Below are 18,543 nucleotides of genomic sequence, written 5' to 3' on the forward strand. Positions count from 1 at the left end.
GCTTTATGCACCCCCCGCACGGTCCATCCACACATGCCAGAAGCACCGTCACCACGCGGGTCTGCTTCCAGCGGGAGGCTGTGCCCATCACACACACAGCTTGTCCTCCGGTGATCGGATCAGAGAGCAGGCCGCCAGCGCCAGTCTGGACTGTGTTTGCGGTGGATAAGATACACTGTTTGTTTAAGTAACAGGAAACCCGAGGGACGTGATGAGGGGTGGAGCATGGGTGCTGTTTATTCCAAGACACATTTTGGAAATGGTACACCCCTCGTCAAGTCACTCCAAACCTCGGAGCGAAGGGAAGAGCTGCACACACACACACACCCCCACCTTAAAAAAAAAAAAAAAAAAAAAAAAAAAAAAAGCCTTGCTGTGCTGGAAAACAAATCAGTTTCACTAAAAAATGAGATGTTGACAGGAAGCCAGGAAGGCTGGTCAACAACCTTAATTGTTCTAACCTGTAGTTGAGATAGTGTTAGCTGAAGCAGCCTCCACCTTGTTTGTCCCGTGTAAGTTTCTGTTATTTCCTGCCTAAGGGCTACATGTAAATTTCTGTTTATGTGGCCTAAGCCGGTGTCCCCAAACCCTCAATAAAAGGGATGGCAGGGCCAGAGCAGGAGTAGTTCTCCCACTAGAGTTGGACGACCGCCTGGCCCCCCCGTATCGCCAAGTTGAATTTCTTCAAGTCTCAAGTCTCTTCATTTGTGTGCGGCCCTTCTCCAGAACCCGAACCCTGAACTGGAGCTCTTTCCACGCGGGCGGTGAAAGAGATTCCTGTATTGCTGTCCGCCGTGGAGGGAGCCCCAGAACACTGGTCTTCTCCCAGGATGCGATTCTGCTCAAAGCGAATCTCGGACAGAAGCGCTGCGCTGTGGGGAGAGGCTGTCCCTTGTTCCTCTGCTTTCGGACGCTCAGCAGGGTCCCACCGTGTTGCCTCAGAGTCCGCGGTGACAACTTCAAGTTCACGGCTGCAGGTTGGGGCGGGCGGCGGGCGGTCAAACCCCCAGGGGCCGCTCCCCTCCCCTCCTGGGCCTCCCTGGCCTGACAGACTCGCTTCTAAACGTCCCCCGCGGCCCCCAGAGCTGGGAAGAGAACATAAATGTCGTGTGAGAGAAAACGTCTTCGCTGGAGAAGGTTAGCTTTATGAGTCAGGCTTAGCTTGGAGACAAGTAAACAGCCCATCTGTGGATAGAAACTGCTGTGCTGTCTTATGTCCGGACAGAGCGCGCGTCAGTGTCTAACATGATAGCCCAGGCTCCTCTTCCTGCATCTCCCCTCTCTCAGGCAGGGCACCCCAGACAGAGCGAGTGTAGTGCATGCAGCCGAAGTTGTTGACTTTCGGGTCAGGGCCCATCCAGGGGCTCCCCAGCAGATGTTTGCACAGGGACACTTGGCTCCAGGAGGTTAAGGTGGAGAGAGAGAGAGAAAGAGATGGTGCCCCATGTGTCCATCTGTGTTTAGCCAATGGTGGGTGCCTTGGCTCTTTGCCAGGAGCCAGAGTGGGAATGGCCTCAAGCTGTGTTCTCTGCTTTCCCGCCGGCTCAGGGCGGGGCTGAGTAGGAAAGTCTGGTTGTGAGGAGGAGGTGAGGAGTGGACTCTCCCTCCCTCCTCCAGTTGGCCAGGAATGGTTAGAGCCTGGCCTGGCCTCCTGTTCCAGGTGTCCAATGGTCTCAGCACCCTTCCAGCTACCTTTGCTTTCCTTTTTCCTTTTAAAATGTTTGATATTTGCCAAAACCGGTTTGGCTCAGTGGATAGAGTGTCGGCCTGTGAACTGAAAGGTCCCAAGTTCGATTCTGGTCAAGGGCATGTACCTTGGTTGTGGGCACATCCCCAGTAGGGGGTATGCAAGAGGCAGCTAATCGATGTTTCTAACTCTCTATCCCTCTCCCTTCCTCTCTGTAAAAATAATCAATAAAATATATATATTTTTTAAAAAGAAAGTATTCAGGAAATATTTAAAAATAAAATAAAATGTTTGACATTTGTCTCTTGCAGGGCCCTATGCCAGCTAGTGCTGTGGAGGAAGTAGAGTCATACTGCCTTCCGCCCTGCAGAAGCAGGCACACGTACAGAGCAGAAATGAACTGGCTGTAGAGGAACAAGCAGAAAGCAGCCTGGCCAACAGCAGGGTGGGAAGGACAGGCACTTTCAGAGGTGAGGAGATCACCTGGGCTGCGGAGCTCAGCCTGGCAAGAGGTGGAGCAAGAGCTGACAATCCTCCCTTGTCCAGCAATGTTCCTGCATGTGCTCAGCCGCCCGGAGCTGGTTGTGGTAGGCTGGCTGACAATCACCCCTGAAGGTGCCCACCGCCTAATCCCTTTACATGGCAAAGGGCACTTGGCCAGTGTGACGGGCAGAGTAGCCAGGGTCTTTACAGGAAGGAGTCAGTAGGCTTGCATTGAGGGGATGCTTCGCTGCTGGCGTTGAAGATGGGGGGATGGGGCCAGGAGCCAAGGAGTGCAGGTGGCCTTTAGAAGCCGGAGAAGCCAAGGAAGTGGATCTCGTCGAGTCTCCAGAAAGAGCACTGTCCTTCCAAAACTTTGATCTTAGCACAGTGAGATCCATTTCGGAATTTTGACCAGAATTGTAAGAGAATAAATATGCTACCAAGTTTGAAGTAGGTGATATTTGTTACAGCAGTGGAGCTAATACAGAGACAAAGTTGCTTGTGATCATAAATGGCCTGTTCTGGGTGGGCAAGTCCCCTTGAAATTTGGGATGGAATCGCATGCATCTTGCACACAGAGATGGCAAAGACTCCCTTACATAACGTGGCTTTACTGACTAGAGTCTTTCCAAACAACCACAGGCACCCAGAGCGGAGAGCTGCTGTGGTTACGACCCCACCACTCTGAGTCCAGCTCTGCACAGACCTCTTCATCTCAGGCCCATCGCAAACGCAAACAAACGTCAAGGCTGCATAAATCTCCAGGGTGAGTCATTGCCAACATGCTGAGATCAGGGAGTGTGAGTGTGTGTGTGTGTGTGTGTGTGTTTGTGTGTTTGACATTCCATGTCTCATAAATACCATCTTTCTGCGGCTGAGTGTTTCCATTTGCTCTTCAGCAGAACAACATGGGCCATTTGAGGAAGAGCGTGCAGCCAAGCCCACCTCCTGGTGGTTAAATCCACACCCTACCACCAGGGGTGGTAGGGTGTGGATTTGGGGTCGCAACGAACACTACAATCACATGCATCCTTACCTAAGACACCACATGTAGCAAGACAAGTGGAAAACGTTGCAGGCTGGTAAAAAACGTTTGTGGTTCAAACAATCCTATCTAATAAAGAGGGAATATGCTAATTGACCCTCATGCCATCACAAAGATGGCAGTGCCCACAGCCAATAAGGAGGGAATATGCTAATTGACTGTCCCACCCTCAAATATGATGGCACCCACAGCCAATAAAGAAGGAATATGCTAATGGCCACCTCAAATATGGCGGTGCCCACAGCCACAAGATGGCAGGGCCCAGTCCCCTCAGCCCTGCCAGGGTGGCAGATAAATGGCAAGGCCAGGCCACCCCCAGGCAGGCCTGGCCTCGCCTTGCACCTGCCTCTGGAGTCCCCCAGTCCCCTCAGCACCCCAGCTGCCTAGGGCTAGCCCAAGGCCCAGGCAAGCCTCAAATGTTGGCTGCCCAGCCACCCAGGACTGCCCGAGGCTCAGGTAACCAGGCTGGGCTGAGGCTTGCGCTGGCAGCAGTGGCAGCAGCAGAGGTGTGATGGGTGTTGCCTTCCCCTGATTGCCAAATTTCTTCCTGTCCCTGAGGGCTCCCAGACTGTGAGAGGGGGCAGGCTGGGCTGAGGGACCCTCCCCCCCGCTCCAGTGCATGAATTTTCATGTACCGGGCCTCTATTTTATTATAAGCTGGTTAATGGCATCCAGGAGCAACTGGCTCGGGTGACCGGGGCAAAGAGCCAAGGAGGCCAAGGCCAAAATCCAGGCTCCAGGGCCAGGTGGCCTGCCCTACCGCAAGCTGGACTCAGACTCTGCAGTCAGGCAGGAGGCGGGGCGGAGACTGTGGGTACACACCTGCACCCCACCAACAGCAGGGCTGGGGCAAGAAGGAGGGCCAGAGCTTCCTGTTCTGTGCCTGCAGGATCCTTAGGTTTCCCCCCGCAGGGCAGTGTGAGGGAGCTGAAGAGCCATGTTCGTCTCGCAACCCCACCCCCACGCCTGTTCTTTCGTGAGGTCTGTAAAAGCACTTAGGAGCCTTCCTTGCATGAAGGGGAAGATCATTTCACGTCCGCGTTTTATTACTGATCTCTCCCCGCTCCGTTTTCATTGCGGCCTGTCTCCTGCTCCAGTTTTTCCTTAATGTGCTGCTTTCCTATTCTTGTGAACAATCATCTCCGAACTGTCGGCATTAGTGGAGAGAAGACTTCAAGGAGAGCAGTAATTAGATGGATCGTGCGGTACTGTAGTGCTTTGTAGAAGGAACGGTGATAAAGGAAGGCTTTTCTTAGCAGGCTAGGCGGTCCCCTAACTGCCTGTGGCTCAGAGGACAGGCTCCTGTCTGCCGTCGGCCACAGGGACGGGCGCCCGCAGGAACCGGGACCTGAGCCCAGCCTGCCTGCCTGGGGGCCGCCTGCTGCTTGACCAAAGTCACTTGTTTTGCTTCCAAACTTGCTTAAGGCGGGGGGGGGGGGGGGGGGTACGTATAACCTCATTGCACAGGTAAACGTTATATAAACTGGTGAAGAGAGGGCAGCAAAAAAGATGCCACGTCCATGCAATCCAAGTTAAACGCTGAAGAAGGAATCGATAAGGTCTCTCAAACTCTTGCTGTTGAATTGGGTGCAGGTGAAGTCAAGGTTGAGCCAGAAAAGGGAAGGAAAAGTAGAGGAGGAAGCACTGTGTTCTCAGCACGTGCTCCCTCCATGGTAAGTAAACCACACACATATCACAGCCCCTCCTAGGTGTGTCTTCTCACGATAGAAACTACAATGAAGTAGCCTTAGCCTTATCCCCAAAGACAGGGGATACCTTTACATTCAAATGGACTTTAATTCAAATGGAAGCTATTCAGGGATGTGTATAACTCTCCACCACACTTTGGTCAATTGTTTCAATTATGTTTGTAATTCCCCTGGAGTGACCCAGCCCCAAACCCCAGCTGATTCACCAGTGGGTTGATCAGCCCGCCTCTCTCCACGCCAGGAAAGGGCTGGCCCCTCGCGGGCTGCTCCAGCAGGGGCCAGAGGTCCCAGGGCTTGCTGAGTGGCCAGAGGAGACTTGTCTATAAGTGAGTAGTGGGGAGTGAGCCTGATCCAGGATACCCCAAGTAGCACCATGCCCAATGGCCCACCGTTGACTCCGAGGCTGTGCCATGTGTATCACAAAAGTAGCAGCTTCCTGGGTCGTGGAAGATGAGGGTAAGGCCAGGAAGGAGATAGCATCAGGCGTGGGCAGCGAGGGAACAGAACCCGGGGGCTGTGACTTCTTCAATCAGTAAACAAAGCAAAACAGAATGCTCACTTGCTCTTCACCAGTTAGCACTGATTTCTTATACTTACAGTTCCTGCCACAGCCATTACTACATTCCACCACTAGAGGGCAACAGTGTGTCTATAATGAGGGATTCTTGCAGAACCAAGGAATCACTTAGCACCTTGGTGGGCAAATTGCGGCTTGAGAGCCAAATGCGGCTCTTTGGCATCTTGAGTGTGGCTCTTCCACAAAATACCACGGCCTGGGCAAGTCTATTTTGAAGAAGTGGCATTACAAGAAGTTTAAGTTTAAGAAATTGGGCTCTCAAAAGAAATTTCAATTGTGGTAGGGTTGATATTTGGATCTGTTGACTAATGAGTTTGTCGGCCACTGAAAGCATCATGGCATTTTGGAGCTGAGAGATATCTTAATAATTTGGTTCACCGGCTTTCAATTTTGTTCAGCTGAGAAACCCATAGAAAGAACCACATTCTTCAGCCCCATGAACCAAGAGGTCACAGTTCAATTCCTGGTCAGGGCACATGCCAGGTTGCTGCTCCCTCAGAGAGGGCAGGGGGTTGGGGGCCATGTGCAGAAGGCAGCCGATCAATGATTCCCTCTCATCATTAATGTTCTTTCTCCCTTCCTCTCTGAAATAATATATAACCACATTCTTCATAATGACCTAGTTCATACATATATATTTGAAACATTTTAAGGTACTACTTACTGGTATTTCTGCAATGTACCCTAACAGTTGGTATTCCAAATGATTGCAGTAAAAACAAACAAAAACCACACAAAACAACTGCTACCTACTAAATTGATTCCATAACCTACTAGTGGGCCATTCGTTTGAAAACTCTGACTTGGCCCCAGCATCTTGTCTTACAAAGGGACATGCTGACCCTGAGGATGGAGAGGGACCCCTCCAGCTGTGCTTTTCACCCACCCAGCCCCCTGCTCACCCTGGGGTCAGTCCTGGATGCACCACAGACACGGAGCACTCACTCTGAAAAGGCACTTCTTAGGTCTGATCAGATAATCGAATCAATACCCCTCCCCCAGGAACCGGCCTTTAGACCACTTCACAGTGGGCATTCCACTTGCCTAGACCACAATCCGCTTGCTAAGACCGTTCTCTCTCCCATCGGACTGCCCAGAATCCGAACCTGCACAGAGAACTCTCCGCCCCAAAAAGCCCGCCAAAAGCCATTTACAGACCGCCGACTCCTGTCACTGGGTGCTGGAGCCATCCTGGCTCAGCCACCTGGTGTGCGGCTGATCGAATAAATTCGTAATCCCTCACCATTCTGGCCTGGTGCGTTCCTCCTTCGGTAACCTGACAACACTGACTGGATAAAGACTGCAAACCTGAGTTTTGGGGACCTGCCATTTTCACTTATCAATGCTTTGGCCTCATAAGTAGAAATTACTAAGTTGCTACACTGAAAGCTTCATGAGGGTGGGGTCGCTGCTCCTCACTAAGGCAGCCGAGTGGCTGCCGAACTGAGCGATTCTCAGAGGCCTTCCTACTGATCCCACCCCAACCTAGGGTAGGGCCATACTTACTACCTAGCCCAGGGCCTGGCACACAGTAAGTGCTCAATAAACGAGTGGATGAATGGCCTGTCCCTCAGTCTAATGGTAACTAACCTTTTTATACTTTACAATTGGTGCTCAGATCACCTTATACGGCTCTTAAGGATAACTGGCGTGGTGGGCAGGACATGAATTGTTTCCATTCCAAGTGGGAAAATAGCCGGAAAGGACTCACAGGACCTTCTCTGCAGGTTGTGCAGCTCCTTGGAGGCAAAGCAAGGCGCTGGAATGTGGGTTCCCTACAGTACCTCACCTGCTGACCCCCTTCACCCCAATATTTTGGGAAGGCAGTCCACGGCAGTGCCTCAGTGAGAGCCGGCACTCACTCTGGGCCCCCTCTTCTGCTTCTGCCACCCCCAAGGATCCTGGCGTGCTGTTGTCACAAGCTGAAGACACAGCCTGCCCCAGGCTGCCTGGATCACCTGGAGGTGAGCCCTTGTGGTGATATTTGGAGGAGGCAGGAAAATAATTTCACTGAATTCCTGGGAGGAACTGAAACCACTGTGGCCTCTAGAGATCCTTGGCACTGGAAGTCCCTAATGGCATCTGAGCTGGTTTTCTGTAGGGAATCCCCCTGCTGGTAACCCGGGAGCAGGTATCAGGAATGCCCTCTGGGCGGGGGCTGCTCTCTGCTACTTGGAGACAGAGTTCCAAAGCTCTGGACTCACTGGTTTGTTGGGCTAGTAAAACGGAACCTTTTTCTCCCCAAGACAGCAAGGATTTTTAAAAACAGGTGACAAGAATAGGTAGCCTTTTCCTAGAAAGGATTTGATTTCCTCATTCAGTACATGGAGCCACTCTAGCTGCAGAATTAAGACTTTGTGGAACCAGGGCTGAGCCTCCTGATGGCCTTCCCTACCCCTGTGTCTGGCACTCGTTCGAGAACAATCTCCGACTAGAATCCTCCTGACTCCGCTTTAAAACTCTACCCATTTATACACCACACTCAAGCCTAGATTCTCTGAGGCTGAGGCTGCAGGCTCTCCGGAATGTTTGAGAGTCCGAGGAGGGAGAATGGTGAGTTTGGGGGCAGACCTCAGTGTAGTTCTGTTTGTAACCTTTTAGTTCTGTGGTTGGCAAACTGTGGCTCTTTGGCCCCTTGAGTGTGGCTTTTCCACAAAATACTATGGCCTGGGTGAGTCTATTTTGAAGAAGTGGCGTTAGAAGAATAAATTTAAAAACTTTGGCTCTCCAAAGAAATTTCAATCATTGTACTGTTGCTATTTGGCTATATTGACTAGTGAGTTTGCCGACCACTGTATCTAGGTGAAGAGAACAATGTAGCTACAGCTAGGGCCACAGCCAACGCCTTGTAATCAGCAACCCCACCACCAGCTGTAACCTTCTCGCTCATCCGGTCCACATGGAAAACAGCCCGGTTCGCCCGCTCCCATTAGATGAAGGCAGGCGCCGCATCACCGAGGTTCCTGCTCAGGAAGGCGTGTCCACTCCGGCCACATCCCGGAGCCTCGCAAAGGCCAAGCTCCTCTGCCGGCGGCCGGGCGTGAGTATTAACTTAGAATTTGCAAATCCCGCCCGGGCTTCCGCTGCAGCCACTGGGTGTCGCGCCCGCCGTGGCCACCCCAACCCTGGGCATCCCCAGACAGGAGCAAGCCTTGCCTGTGGGTCTGTTCCTCAGTTTCCCCAGACACCTCTCCCAGGTGCAGGAGATGCCCTGGGAAAAGCGAATGGCCTCGCCAAAGCCGGGAAGAACCAGCCCGTTTTCCAGGGGCTCTGAGCTCCGATGTGCGCCTCGAAGGCCTGGGAACCGCGGGGCGCCCAGGCTCCAGCCCGGCCTCGGCGCGCGCCCCTCGCCGTCACCACCCGCTCGGCGCGTGGCGGGTCCCCCCGGCGCGCCCGCCGCGTCCCCCGGGTCCCCCCGCACTCACCCGCGCACGGCCCCGCTGGTCCACCCCCAACCCTCCCCGCACACACCCGCGCACGGCCCCGCTGGTCCACCCCCAACCCTCCCCGCACTCACCCGCGCGCGGCCCCGCTGCACGGAGGCCAGCGCCCGCAGCGCGGAGGGCGAGCCCGCGCGGAAGTGGAAGAAGTGCAGCGCCGCGCGCGCCGCCTTCTGCAGCAGCCCGTGCGGGAGCTCGGGGTCCAGCTGCCACCCCGAGGCCTCGCCGGGAGCCTCGGAGCCCGCGGGGGCCGCCGCCGCGCCCCGGAGGGCCAGCAGCAGCAGCAGCAGCAGCGCGGGCAGCGGGGCGGCGGGGCGCGGGCCCCCGGGCGCGGGCAGCGCTTGCTGGCGGGGCTGCATGGACGCGGGAGCTGGCGCTGCGGTCCACGGGCGGGGTTGGAGCGGCGCTGGGGAAATAGGGCCGCGCGGCCCCTCCCCTCCCCGCCCCCGGGCGGCCCTGCAGGGAGCCGGGTCCCCACGGGCCGCGCCCTCCGGGGGTTCCCGCAGACCCCGCGCCTCTGCGCCCTGCGGGGGCCCCGGGGCAGCAGGTGGCGGGGCCTAGAGCCCGGACGTGGCGCCTGGGTGACCCGGGTTCGGGACCCGGGGGCCGTGGAGACGCCTCCCCACAGGGGAGCGCGGCCCACTCGGCGCCACCCAGCACCTCCCTCTGGCCTGGCTCGCGCACCTAGAGTTCCTCCCCCGCGGTGGCTGTCATCTCCAAACTCAGGGTTTCACTGCTCCGTCCGTTCTTCCCCCAGGCTTGGCGCTGTGCCCTCCCGCAGGGTGAACGTGGGGACGGGCATTTTGGGGTCCCTGTGGCGCAGTGACCTGGAGAGGGGGACAGTGACCTGGAAAGGGGAGGAGGGTGGTTTGGCTGGAGCGCTGGGGCTGCGGAGGGAGCTGGAGCTGTCAGCAGAGCAGAGTCAGATCAGGACCAGGAGGACTTTGAAACAAATAGGTCACCCATAGCCCGGGTGCGGAGCCCATTGGCTGGGCGTGGAAGCCGGATTCCAGCGGGGTGTGCACGAGCTAGGGTGTTGACATAAGTTTTTGGACACGTGGCAGTGAAGGGGTGAGCTGCCATTGTTTTAAACCCACGGACCAGAGAGAAAGCCCAGCCCGGCCTGTGTTGTTCAGTGGTTGAGCTTCGACCTATGAACCAGGAGGTCACTGGGTTCGATTCTGGAGTGGGCACATGCCTGGATTTTGGACTTGATCCCCAATAGGAGGCGTGCAGGAGGCAGCGGATCAAAGATTGTCTCTCATCATTGATCTCTCCCTCTCTCTCCCCCTCTTCCTCTCCCTCTCCCTTTCCCTCTCCCTCTCCCTCTCCCTTCCTCCCTGTAAAAAATCAACTGTGTGTGTGTGTGTGTGTGTGTGTGTGTGTATATATGAAAAGAGGTTGGGATGGGGTGGTAGGCAATGTGTGGTTGGCATTGCCAGGTCGGTGATGTTGTTGCCAGATCTTTTATCCCACATCCCAAAGGCATGCCCCTGTCTTAGGGCAAGCTGAGCTCTAGTCAACAGCTACGGACTTCCTAGAAGTCCCACAGCACACTCCTGCTTAGATTCCATTGGCAAGAACTTAATCATATTCTTAGTTTACATAAGAGGCTGGGAAATGTAGCCTTTATTCAGGGCCATGTGCCAGAATAGAAGTCAGGATTTTGTTCCTTAGGAAGAAGATTGTGTTTTCCGTTGGTGTCCCAGAAGCAGGCCTTGGAACAAACACTGCATGCACGTGGTTTCAGAAGGAAACACTTGCAGGAGAAACCAGCAGAAGGAGAGTAGCTGTGATCTCAGAAGAAGTTACACGAAGGGGAACTTCACCTGACCTGCAGGAAGGCTTTGGAATGTAAATCACGCCTCAGAGCTGTCCCCACCCCAGCAGGGGGTCTGGGCTTCCATACTTCTATGTCATGGCTAAGGCCCCCCCCCCCCCCCGCCCCCCCGCTGACAAAGCCCAGGGCGCAGAAGGGCAGGGCGGCCCTCCTGGGGGTCACAGATGCCTCAGGTTGGAAGCAAAAGCACGCCAGATGGTAAGGTCAAAAAGAGGGAGCCCAGAGAGCCAGGCAGAGCCCCCGTGGGGTCACTGCAGGGAGAGTGGATAGTGGCAGGCAAGTAGCCATCTCTGTTGCTGAGGTGGGGAAGGGGGAAGGGGGAAGGAGTCAGGGTCCAGGCACAGCAGCCAAATAGTGCCTGGGAGGCAGTGAGAGTCGGAGGTCACAAACAGGAGGGAGACAGACACACAGGAAACAGAGGGGAACACAAGCTGCTGCCTGAACACAGGGGCCCTTCCAAGGCCTGCTGCTTTGTGTAGCAATAACAACCATGAGGGAACCCTGTGTGGGAGTCCATTCTGGGGGACTCTTTCCTTCTCTCCACATGGGAGTCTGTACCTGTTCTTCAATAAATCTCCACCTTTGCTATAAAAAAAATAAATAACAATTAGAGCAGACTGGTATTGACCAGGAGCACATATTTAAACATTTTAAAATTCTAGCTTTCATGTCTCCCAGTGTGGGCAGAGGTGAGGTATCCATGTACACCTCACGCCGGTACATCCTCAAACAGTTTTTGGTGAGGTTCCCATGCGCTAATATCTATGCATATGTAGGGCACTCAGGACAGTGCCTGCCCCACAGTGAGGGTTCGCTAGGTACGTGATCACGATTATTATTGCTAATAACTTGCCAATGTAAGAAACATCCAAACTTTTAAGAATTTTTATGAGTTTATTTGAGCCAAACTGACAATTGCCAGGAAGCAAAATCTCAGCGGGTTGAGGAAGTGCTCCAGGGAGCGGTGGTTATGCACTGGGTGAGATTCATTGGTGATGGATTGGGGAGGCGGGAGAAAGCAAAGAGGGGGAATCTCTGGGATTGCATGAAAAGTAAAATGAGTAGACACATATTTCTTTAAAAAAAAAAATACATTTTATTGTTTTTTTACAGAGAGGAAGAGAGAGGGATAGAGAGCTAGAAACATCAATGAGAGAGAATCATCGATCAGCTGTCTCCTGCACACCCCCTACTGGGAATGTGCCCGCAACCAAAGTACATGCCCTTGACCGGAATCGAACCCGGGACCTTTCAGTCCGAAGGCCAAAGCTCTATCCACTGAACCAAACCGGTTTCAGCGACACACACTTCTTTACCCTTGTGGGTATCAGACAGTTCACAGCCGGTAAGTAAAGGATAACAGATCTGTGGCCTCTAGTAAGAGAAGATACCTTGACATCCCAAAGGTATGTTATCTTAAATGCAAAAATACAACATACAGGTTCAGCTAAGGTAGAGATTGACCGTTGTCAGAGTAGATACCAGCCTCAGACGTGACTACCCAGCATGACTCCCTTTTAGTTAAGAAGCTTTAATTTTAGGTCATCCTGTGGTTACTTCTGGCCTCTGAGTTTGTAAGACTCAGGTCTCCCCCGAACTTGTCAGGTTTAGTGTGTGGCTCTGTTTTTATCCACAAGCTTAAAAAAAAAATTAGGTATACTCTTGGAAAGAATGCCATCAGCTATGGATGTCTTTTCATATGTGTTCTCAGGTGTGACTGATGGACCTTCCTGATGTCACCCCAACTTCATGGGGCATGCATCTATCTTCCCTTTGTTTAGTCTCGGGGAAGGTGAAGGTGTACCTTCCTGGTGGAGCTGCCCATATGACGTGCCTGTAATATTTGGCCTTCCCTTTGCGCCTTTCCTATGAGAAAGGAAGGTGAGGACGAAAAACTGCCAGGCCATGAAACAAAACCTTAGCTATTACTCTTAGCCTTCTTGACCCTAATCTTGTGCTATCAGCAAGTCAGGAAATGTGACTCTGTCATCTTTTTTTATTCTTCTTCTTGGCAGAGGTGCAGGTTGGTGGGATTGGGAGGAGCATGTGAATAATCAATCCTTGACTATTGAAAGCTGAATGGCTGAGCCCGGGTGTGACCGAGACGATCCTTATCTCCCAGCCTGGGGATTAGGGATGCAGGTGGAGAAAATGCAGCTCACCTGGTTCTTTGGGTCTGGCCTTTGTTTTGGTTCAACAAGCCCTGTGAACCTACATATTTCCCATGGCATGTCTCGGCCTGTAATGTTTGTCCTAAACCTCCGGGGGAAAGAACAGAGTCATGTCTGATGCGGTGAGCTGCTTTCCTAGAACATCTGGCTTCCTGATCTCTTCCTTTAGGTGCCTGGGACTCTGGGGGAATTGACAGTGTCCTAAACCCTGGGCCCATGAGCTATCAGTAACGCTAGAAGCAAAACCAGTGTCCAGAGTGTCCAGTCCATGTTGGAACCAGGTCCAGCCGCAGTCCATGAGCTCATGGTGTGTGGAGTCCACACGGCTTTGTGTGTGCAGGTCCCAAGCAATAAGAGTCCCAAGAACACAAGAGGAACCAAGAGAGTGAACTCCTTTGTTTAAGGGATTAAATGTCCCAAATTTTATGCCCATTCTGGCCAACGACCTGTTCTCAGGTGTGACTGATGGACCTTCCTGATGTCACCCCAGCTTCATGGGGCATGCGTCTATCTTCCCTTCGTCTAGTCCCCTGGGGAAGGTGAAGGTGTACCTTCCTGGTGGAGCTGCCCATATGACATGCCTGTAATATTTGGCCTTCCCTTTGCGCCTTTCCTATAACTAGGTTAATTGCAGCGGTATCATTATCTCGTTTACTCTCCACACTTTAGAGGCGTAAACCTGGGGCCATAGGATATCACCCTTTCATTATACAGGATAGCTAAGCCCACGTTGTCTGTCAGATGAATGAATAAAAAAGCTGTGGTACAGGGACACAGTGAAATACATGTGGCTTTAAAAAAGAAGAAAACCTTGCCTTTAGGGACAGCCTGGATGAACCTGGAGATTATTATGCAAAGTGAAACACACCGGTCAGATAATAATCAAGGTAAGTGACTTGCCCAAGGTTGCACCACTAGCAAGGGACCGGGAGGGAAGCCACACTGAGGTCTGGCCACCCTTTCTCCGGGGACCGTCTTTGATGTTGTGCCACCAGAGACGCCAGATGGACTGGAGGGATTCAAACACAGCAGCAATTTGTCTCATTTTCGGTTCTTACAAGTGTATTTCTAGTATCACATGATCTCACTCATCTAAGGGAAATAATGAATAATATAAACTGATAAACAAAAACAGACCCGGAGACAGGGAAGCATCGATCAGACTATCAAACCTCAGAGGGAAGATAGGGGAGGATGGGGGTAAGGAGGAAAGATCAACCAAGGGACTTGTGTGCATGCATATAAGCCTAACCAGTGGTCACTGACAGCAGAGGGTTGGGGGCATGCATGGGGAGGGGTTTGGGATGGGAACGGGGAAATGAGGACAAATATGTGATATCTTAATCAATGAAGAAATTAAAAATAAATAAAAAAACCCAAAAAAACAAAAAACAAACACAGCAGCAATGCTTATTAATGGCTGGGGGGAAAATCCAACTATGTGGTTAGGAAACTTTTATTTTAAGAGAAGAATACTGAAGAAGTCACTCAACCATTCAGTCAATTTGGACATCACCCTTTCATTATATAAGATAGTTAAACCCACGTTGTCTGTCAGATGAGTGGTTAAAAAGCTGTGGTACAGGGACACGGTGGAATACTATGTGGCTTTAAAAAAAGAAGAAAACCTTGCCTTTAGGGACAGCCTGGATGAACCTGGAGATTATTATGCAAAGTGAAACACATCAAATACTGTATGATTCGGCTTACATGTGGAATCTAATGAACAAAATAGAAACAGAAGCATGGGTGCATGGAACAGATGGACAGTTGAGGGGAGGGGGAAGGTGGAACTGGATGAAAGAAGGTGAAGGAGTTAGCCAGAGAACATATATGCATAACCCATAGACACAGTCTATAATGTGGTAATGGGCAGAGGGAAGGAGTTGTGGGGGCAGGGCACAGGTGAGCAAAGCCGGAGTGGAATGGGGACTTTTGTAATAGTGTCAACAATAAAAATGAAACTGGGCAACTAATGGGTCCAGGCTGCCTGTCACTACTTGAGCCAATTCAGCAGAGGCAGGGTTGAATCATATATGAGTGTTTATTCCAATACTTCGGGCAGTATGAGAGAACAGCAGGTCATCCATGACAAACTGGTCTACCACCTCCTCCTAGCTAGCTGATTATATAGGGACTAGAGGCCTGATGCATGAAATTCGTGCAAGAGTAGGCCCTTGAAGCCTTGACTTCATCCAGAAGGTTCTCCGGACAGTTGTTCTGCCATTTGGCCATTCAGTTGATTTGCATATTATGCTTTTATTATTATAGATAGGGAAGAAAGGCTGCATGCAAAGAGGGTGGGGGTGGGAATGGCTGCAAGGCCCATGGTCCATGTGTCTCCTTCCAGGATCTCAAGTCCTGATGACAAGGTAGATAATGTTCAATGGTGTTAAAACCCTGCTCAGCCAGTTCCTGGGATGGAGAATGGTCAGCATTCCTGAGGCAAACTCCCAGAGGGGTCAGGGTCCAGGCATAGCAGCCAAATCTAGGTGGCCAAAGAGCCTCATGTGGTTTACCGACCATTGACCTATAGTTTTCTTGCCCAGCCACCTAGAAATAGATCTAATTGTATTTTGGCTTTCAGGGCCAACCCCAGTGGCTTTGAGCACATGCTCCTGATGATTTAGATTCCTTCGGGGCTGACGCCTTTTCAGAAAGTCTCAGGAGTCACCACATCAACCCCATTCTGAATGAGCACAGGGAGTTGAGGCGCTGACAGGTAGTTGTAAATTAAGTGGGTGGTTTACTCCCATCAAAGCCTAATCTTCAAGTGACTCCCTTTTGCCACTCACAGGCCTCTGAGTCAGCTCCTCTCACCAGTAATTACTTCGCAATCTCCTGGGGAGTTCAGATCAGTTTGCTAAGCATGCCAAGATTTTGTTCTGTCACATAAAGACGTTGGTACAGTGGGTACAATTACCTTCAAGTGTAACCTTTTAATACTTGTGTTTTAACTTTTAGCCCTCTGCATGTTCCTATAACTGCAATTAAAATGGAACAAATACTCACAGAAATATGCCCAGGTCTTAAATGTATATAGCTCCATGTGTTTAACAAATGTACGAATCCATGTACAGACTCCCACGTGGACCCCCTAGTTGCTCTCCAGTCAAGATGAAGATTGGGGTGCAGGTTACACCCCAGAAGGTCCCCCTCATGTGTGGGTTCAGGCTCCAACACTATGTTCTTAGACATCATGCAAATATAATGAGGGTAGAATAAATATCCCATAAAATAAGACAGTTATACAAGATTTGAAAATACCTAGAAGTTTAAAATTTTCCATATTTTCCCATGAGGCAGGTAACCAGGTGTTTATTACATTATTTCCCCACAATTCCTATTGCATAACTTTCTTTAAATAGTTCAGTACGTCATGCCAATTAAAACATTCTGTGTTGTAACTTGTATTGTTTTAAAAAAATGCATGTAAAATTGAAGTTACGTGGGAACACTCTGCCTGGCCTTGGGCGTCATTAGGTATACAAGGACCAATGTCCTGGTCATTGGCTGGCAGAATCTCCCTGGAGGTTTGCAGCCAGCAGAGACACATATGGATGCAGGAGTGGTCAGTCTCCACTGGTGGTTTGTGTTGGCTGATGTTTATGGAGACCTGCATTTGCAAGCTTATCACTGACGTTTGTGGCTGACATACCTGCAGGTGTCTGTGGAATATAAGTGATTGGTGTGGCCTTGCTGATGGTCTGAATCCAACATCTAGAAGGGTTCAGGAATCTGGAGAAGCGCTATGTGTAAATTAATCAAGAGTCCAGAGATGAAAAAGGCTTTTGGGAGGCCAGAGGAACTTGGCTGAAGAAACCAACGTCTCCTATGTCTCAGGATCCCTTGCTTTTTATTAATAAAATTATCCCAAGGCTAGATAGATATACACTTCAAAGGCCAGGGCTTAGTACACAGAATCCGTTGTCAGATTGGAGAAATTTCCTAAGGCTGTTCAGGTATTGGCAATAACATGTAGATTGAGATGCCCTTAGCTATCAGGCAGCAAGCAATCATTTATGCAGCCTTTTCAGGTTTGGGGAAATGCCCTCAGCCATTCCAGACGATTCAGCTCTGCTGACATGCTGGCATTGGCTTCCAGCATGGCCTGGACTTAAAAATAATGAAGGCTTCTCTTGTTGCAGGAGATAAACTAGACTGGCCCTTTCATTAAAAGTGGAGAGAAGACAACTCTGTGTCATTCCATTTGGCAAAGAGTGGTCAACATTTACTGTAATGGTGACCTTCAGAAAACTCTGGGGAGTTCCTCAAGTCTGATAGCAAATTAAGTCTTAATTATCCTGCCTTAGATTTCTTCCCAGCGAGGGTTAGGTGCTCCTTAGATGACTGGGTATCAATGAAGACATAGTTGTAGTAACAGCAATAATAACCCCACCATCATGATAGCCATACCAACCATCCACTGAGTGCTCACCATGCTGGGTGCTGTGCTGAGGAGCTTGTGGAGGCGAGTGTAATAAAGGTGTGGGCAGGGTTTAGGGAAACCATAAGGTCTACTAATAGTGAGGGCTGTTGTACTCCTAGGCTAATGGGACAGAGGAGGAACCTGGGAACTATGAGGATATGTTGCGAGGGACTCTTTTAAGAGTACTGAAGCTTGGTTGATAGTCACAAATAGTCATGGGACATGCACGGATACCAGGGGAATAGGTGCCTGACCTCCTGACTTTGCTTCCAATCCATTGGAATCTCCACGTACAAACCCAGAAGAAGCAGGAGTAGGATAGTGCCCTATGGCTCTAGGTCAGTGGTTAGCAAACTCATTAGTCAACAGAGCCAAATATCAACAGTAGAATGATTGAAATTTCTTTTGAGAGCCAGGTTTTTTAAACTCAAACTTCTGCTAACATCAATTCTTCAAAATAGACTCACCCAGGCCATGGTCTATGGTGGAAGAGCCACACTCAAGGAGCCAAAGAAAGAGCCGCATGTGGCTCTTGAGCCGCAGTTTGCCGACCATGGCTCTAGTGGATTATACATATTGCAAATTTCTCCTCTTAGTCTATGGCTTGGTGTCTGTTCATTTTTCTCCCCTTCATGTATACTGACTTTTTTCTAAATATGTTTTACAGTTTAATTAAGATCTGTTCTTTCATGGTTTGTGCTTTTATATCTTATTTAAGAAATCCCTTTCCTACTCCAATGTCATAAAAATAGCCTCTTATTTTCTTGTAAAGGTATTCAGAGATTGTTTTCCACATTATATGTGTGTGAAAAATGATTTTCTCTCCAACCAACATTGAGTTGTCCCAGCATCTCTTAATGGCTTATATTGTAATGCCATCTATGCCATAAAGGGAGTTTCCTATGTGTGAGAAGTTGTATTCAGATGTGTTCCTTGGTCTGTTTGTCATTATTTTATGAATGCCTGGCACTGGTTATTTTAGTGTCTCTATCTTCTTAATAATAAGTCACATTATCCAGAAGTGTGAACCCCCCCTTTCTCCTCCTTCTTCAATATTTTTGTATTGAACTTGCAACCCAGGCCTGTGCCCTGTCTGGGAATTGACTTCCTGGTTCATAGGTTGATGCTCCACCACTGAGTCAAGCTGGCTGGGCTTCTTTGC

General features: G+C 50.7%; 1 protein-coding gene across 1 annotated transcript in view; it reads right to left on the reverse strand.

Moving 5' to 3' along the window:
• Positions 1–9,350, reverse strand: part of RARRES1 (retinoic acid receptor responder 1) — a 29,158-nt gene extending 19,808 nt beyond the window's left edge. The window contains exon 1 of the mRNA XM_036444091.2: positions 9,019–9,350. Coding sequence (XP_036299984.1) covers positions 9,019–9,300 — 282 coding nt within the window. The 5' untranslated portion in view covers positions 9,301–9,350. The remainder of the gene's footprint in view (positions 1–9,018) is intronic.
• Positions 9,351–18,543: the final 9,193 nt, after the last annotated feature.

This window comes from Pipistrellus kuhlii, unplaced genomic scaffold, assembly GCF_014108245.1.
Source record: "Pipistrellus kuhlii isolate mPipKuh1 unplaced genomic scaffold, mPipKuh1.p scaffold_m20_p_2, whole genome shotgun sequence".
Classification (NCBI taxonomy): Eukaryota; Metazoa; Chordata; class Mammalia; order Chiroptera; family Vespertilionidae; genus Pipistrellus; species Pipistrellus kuhlii.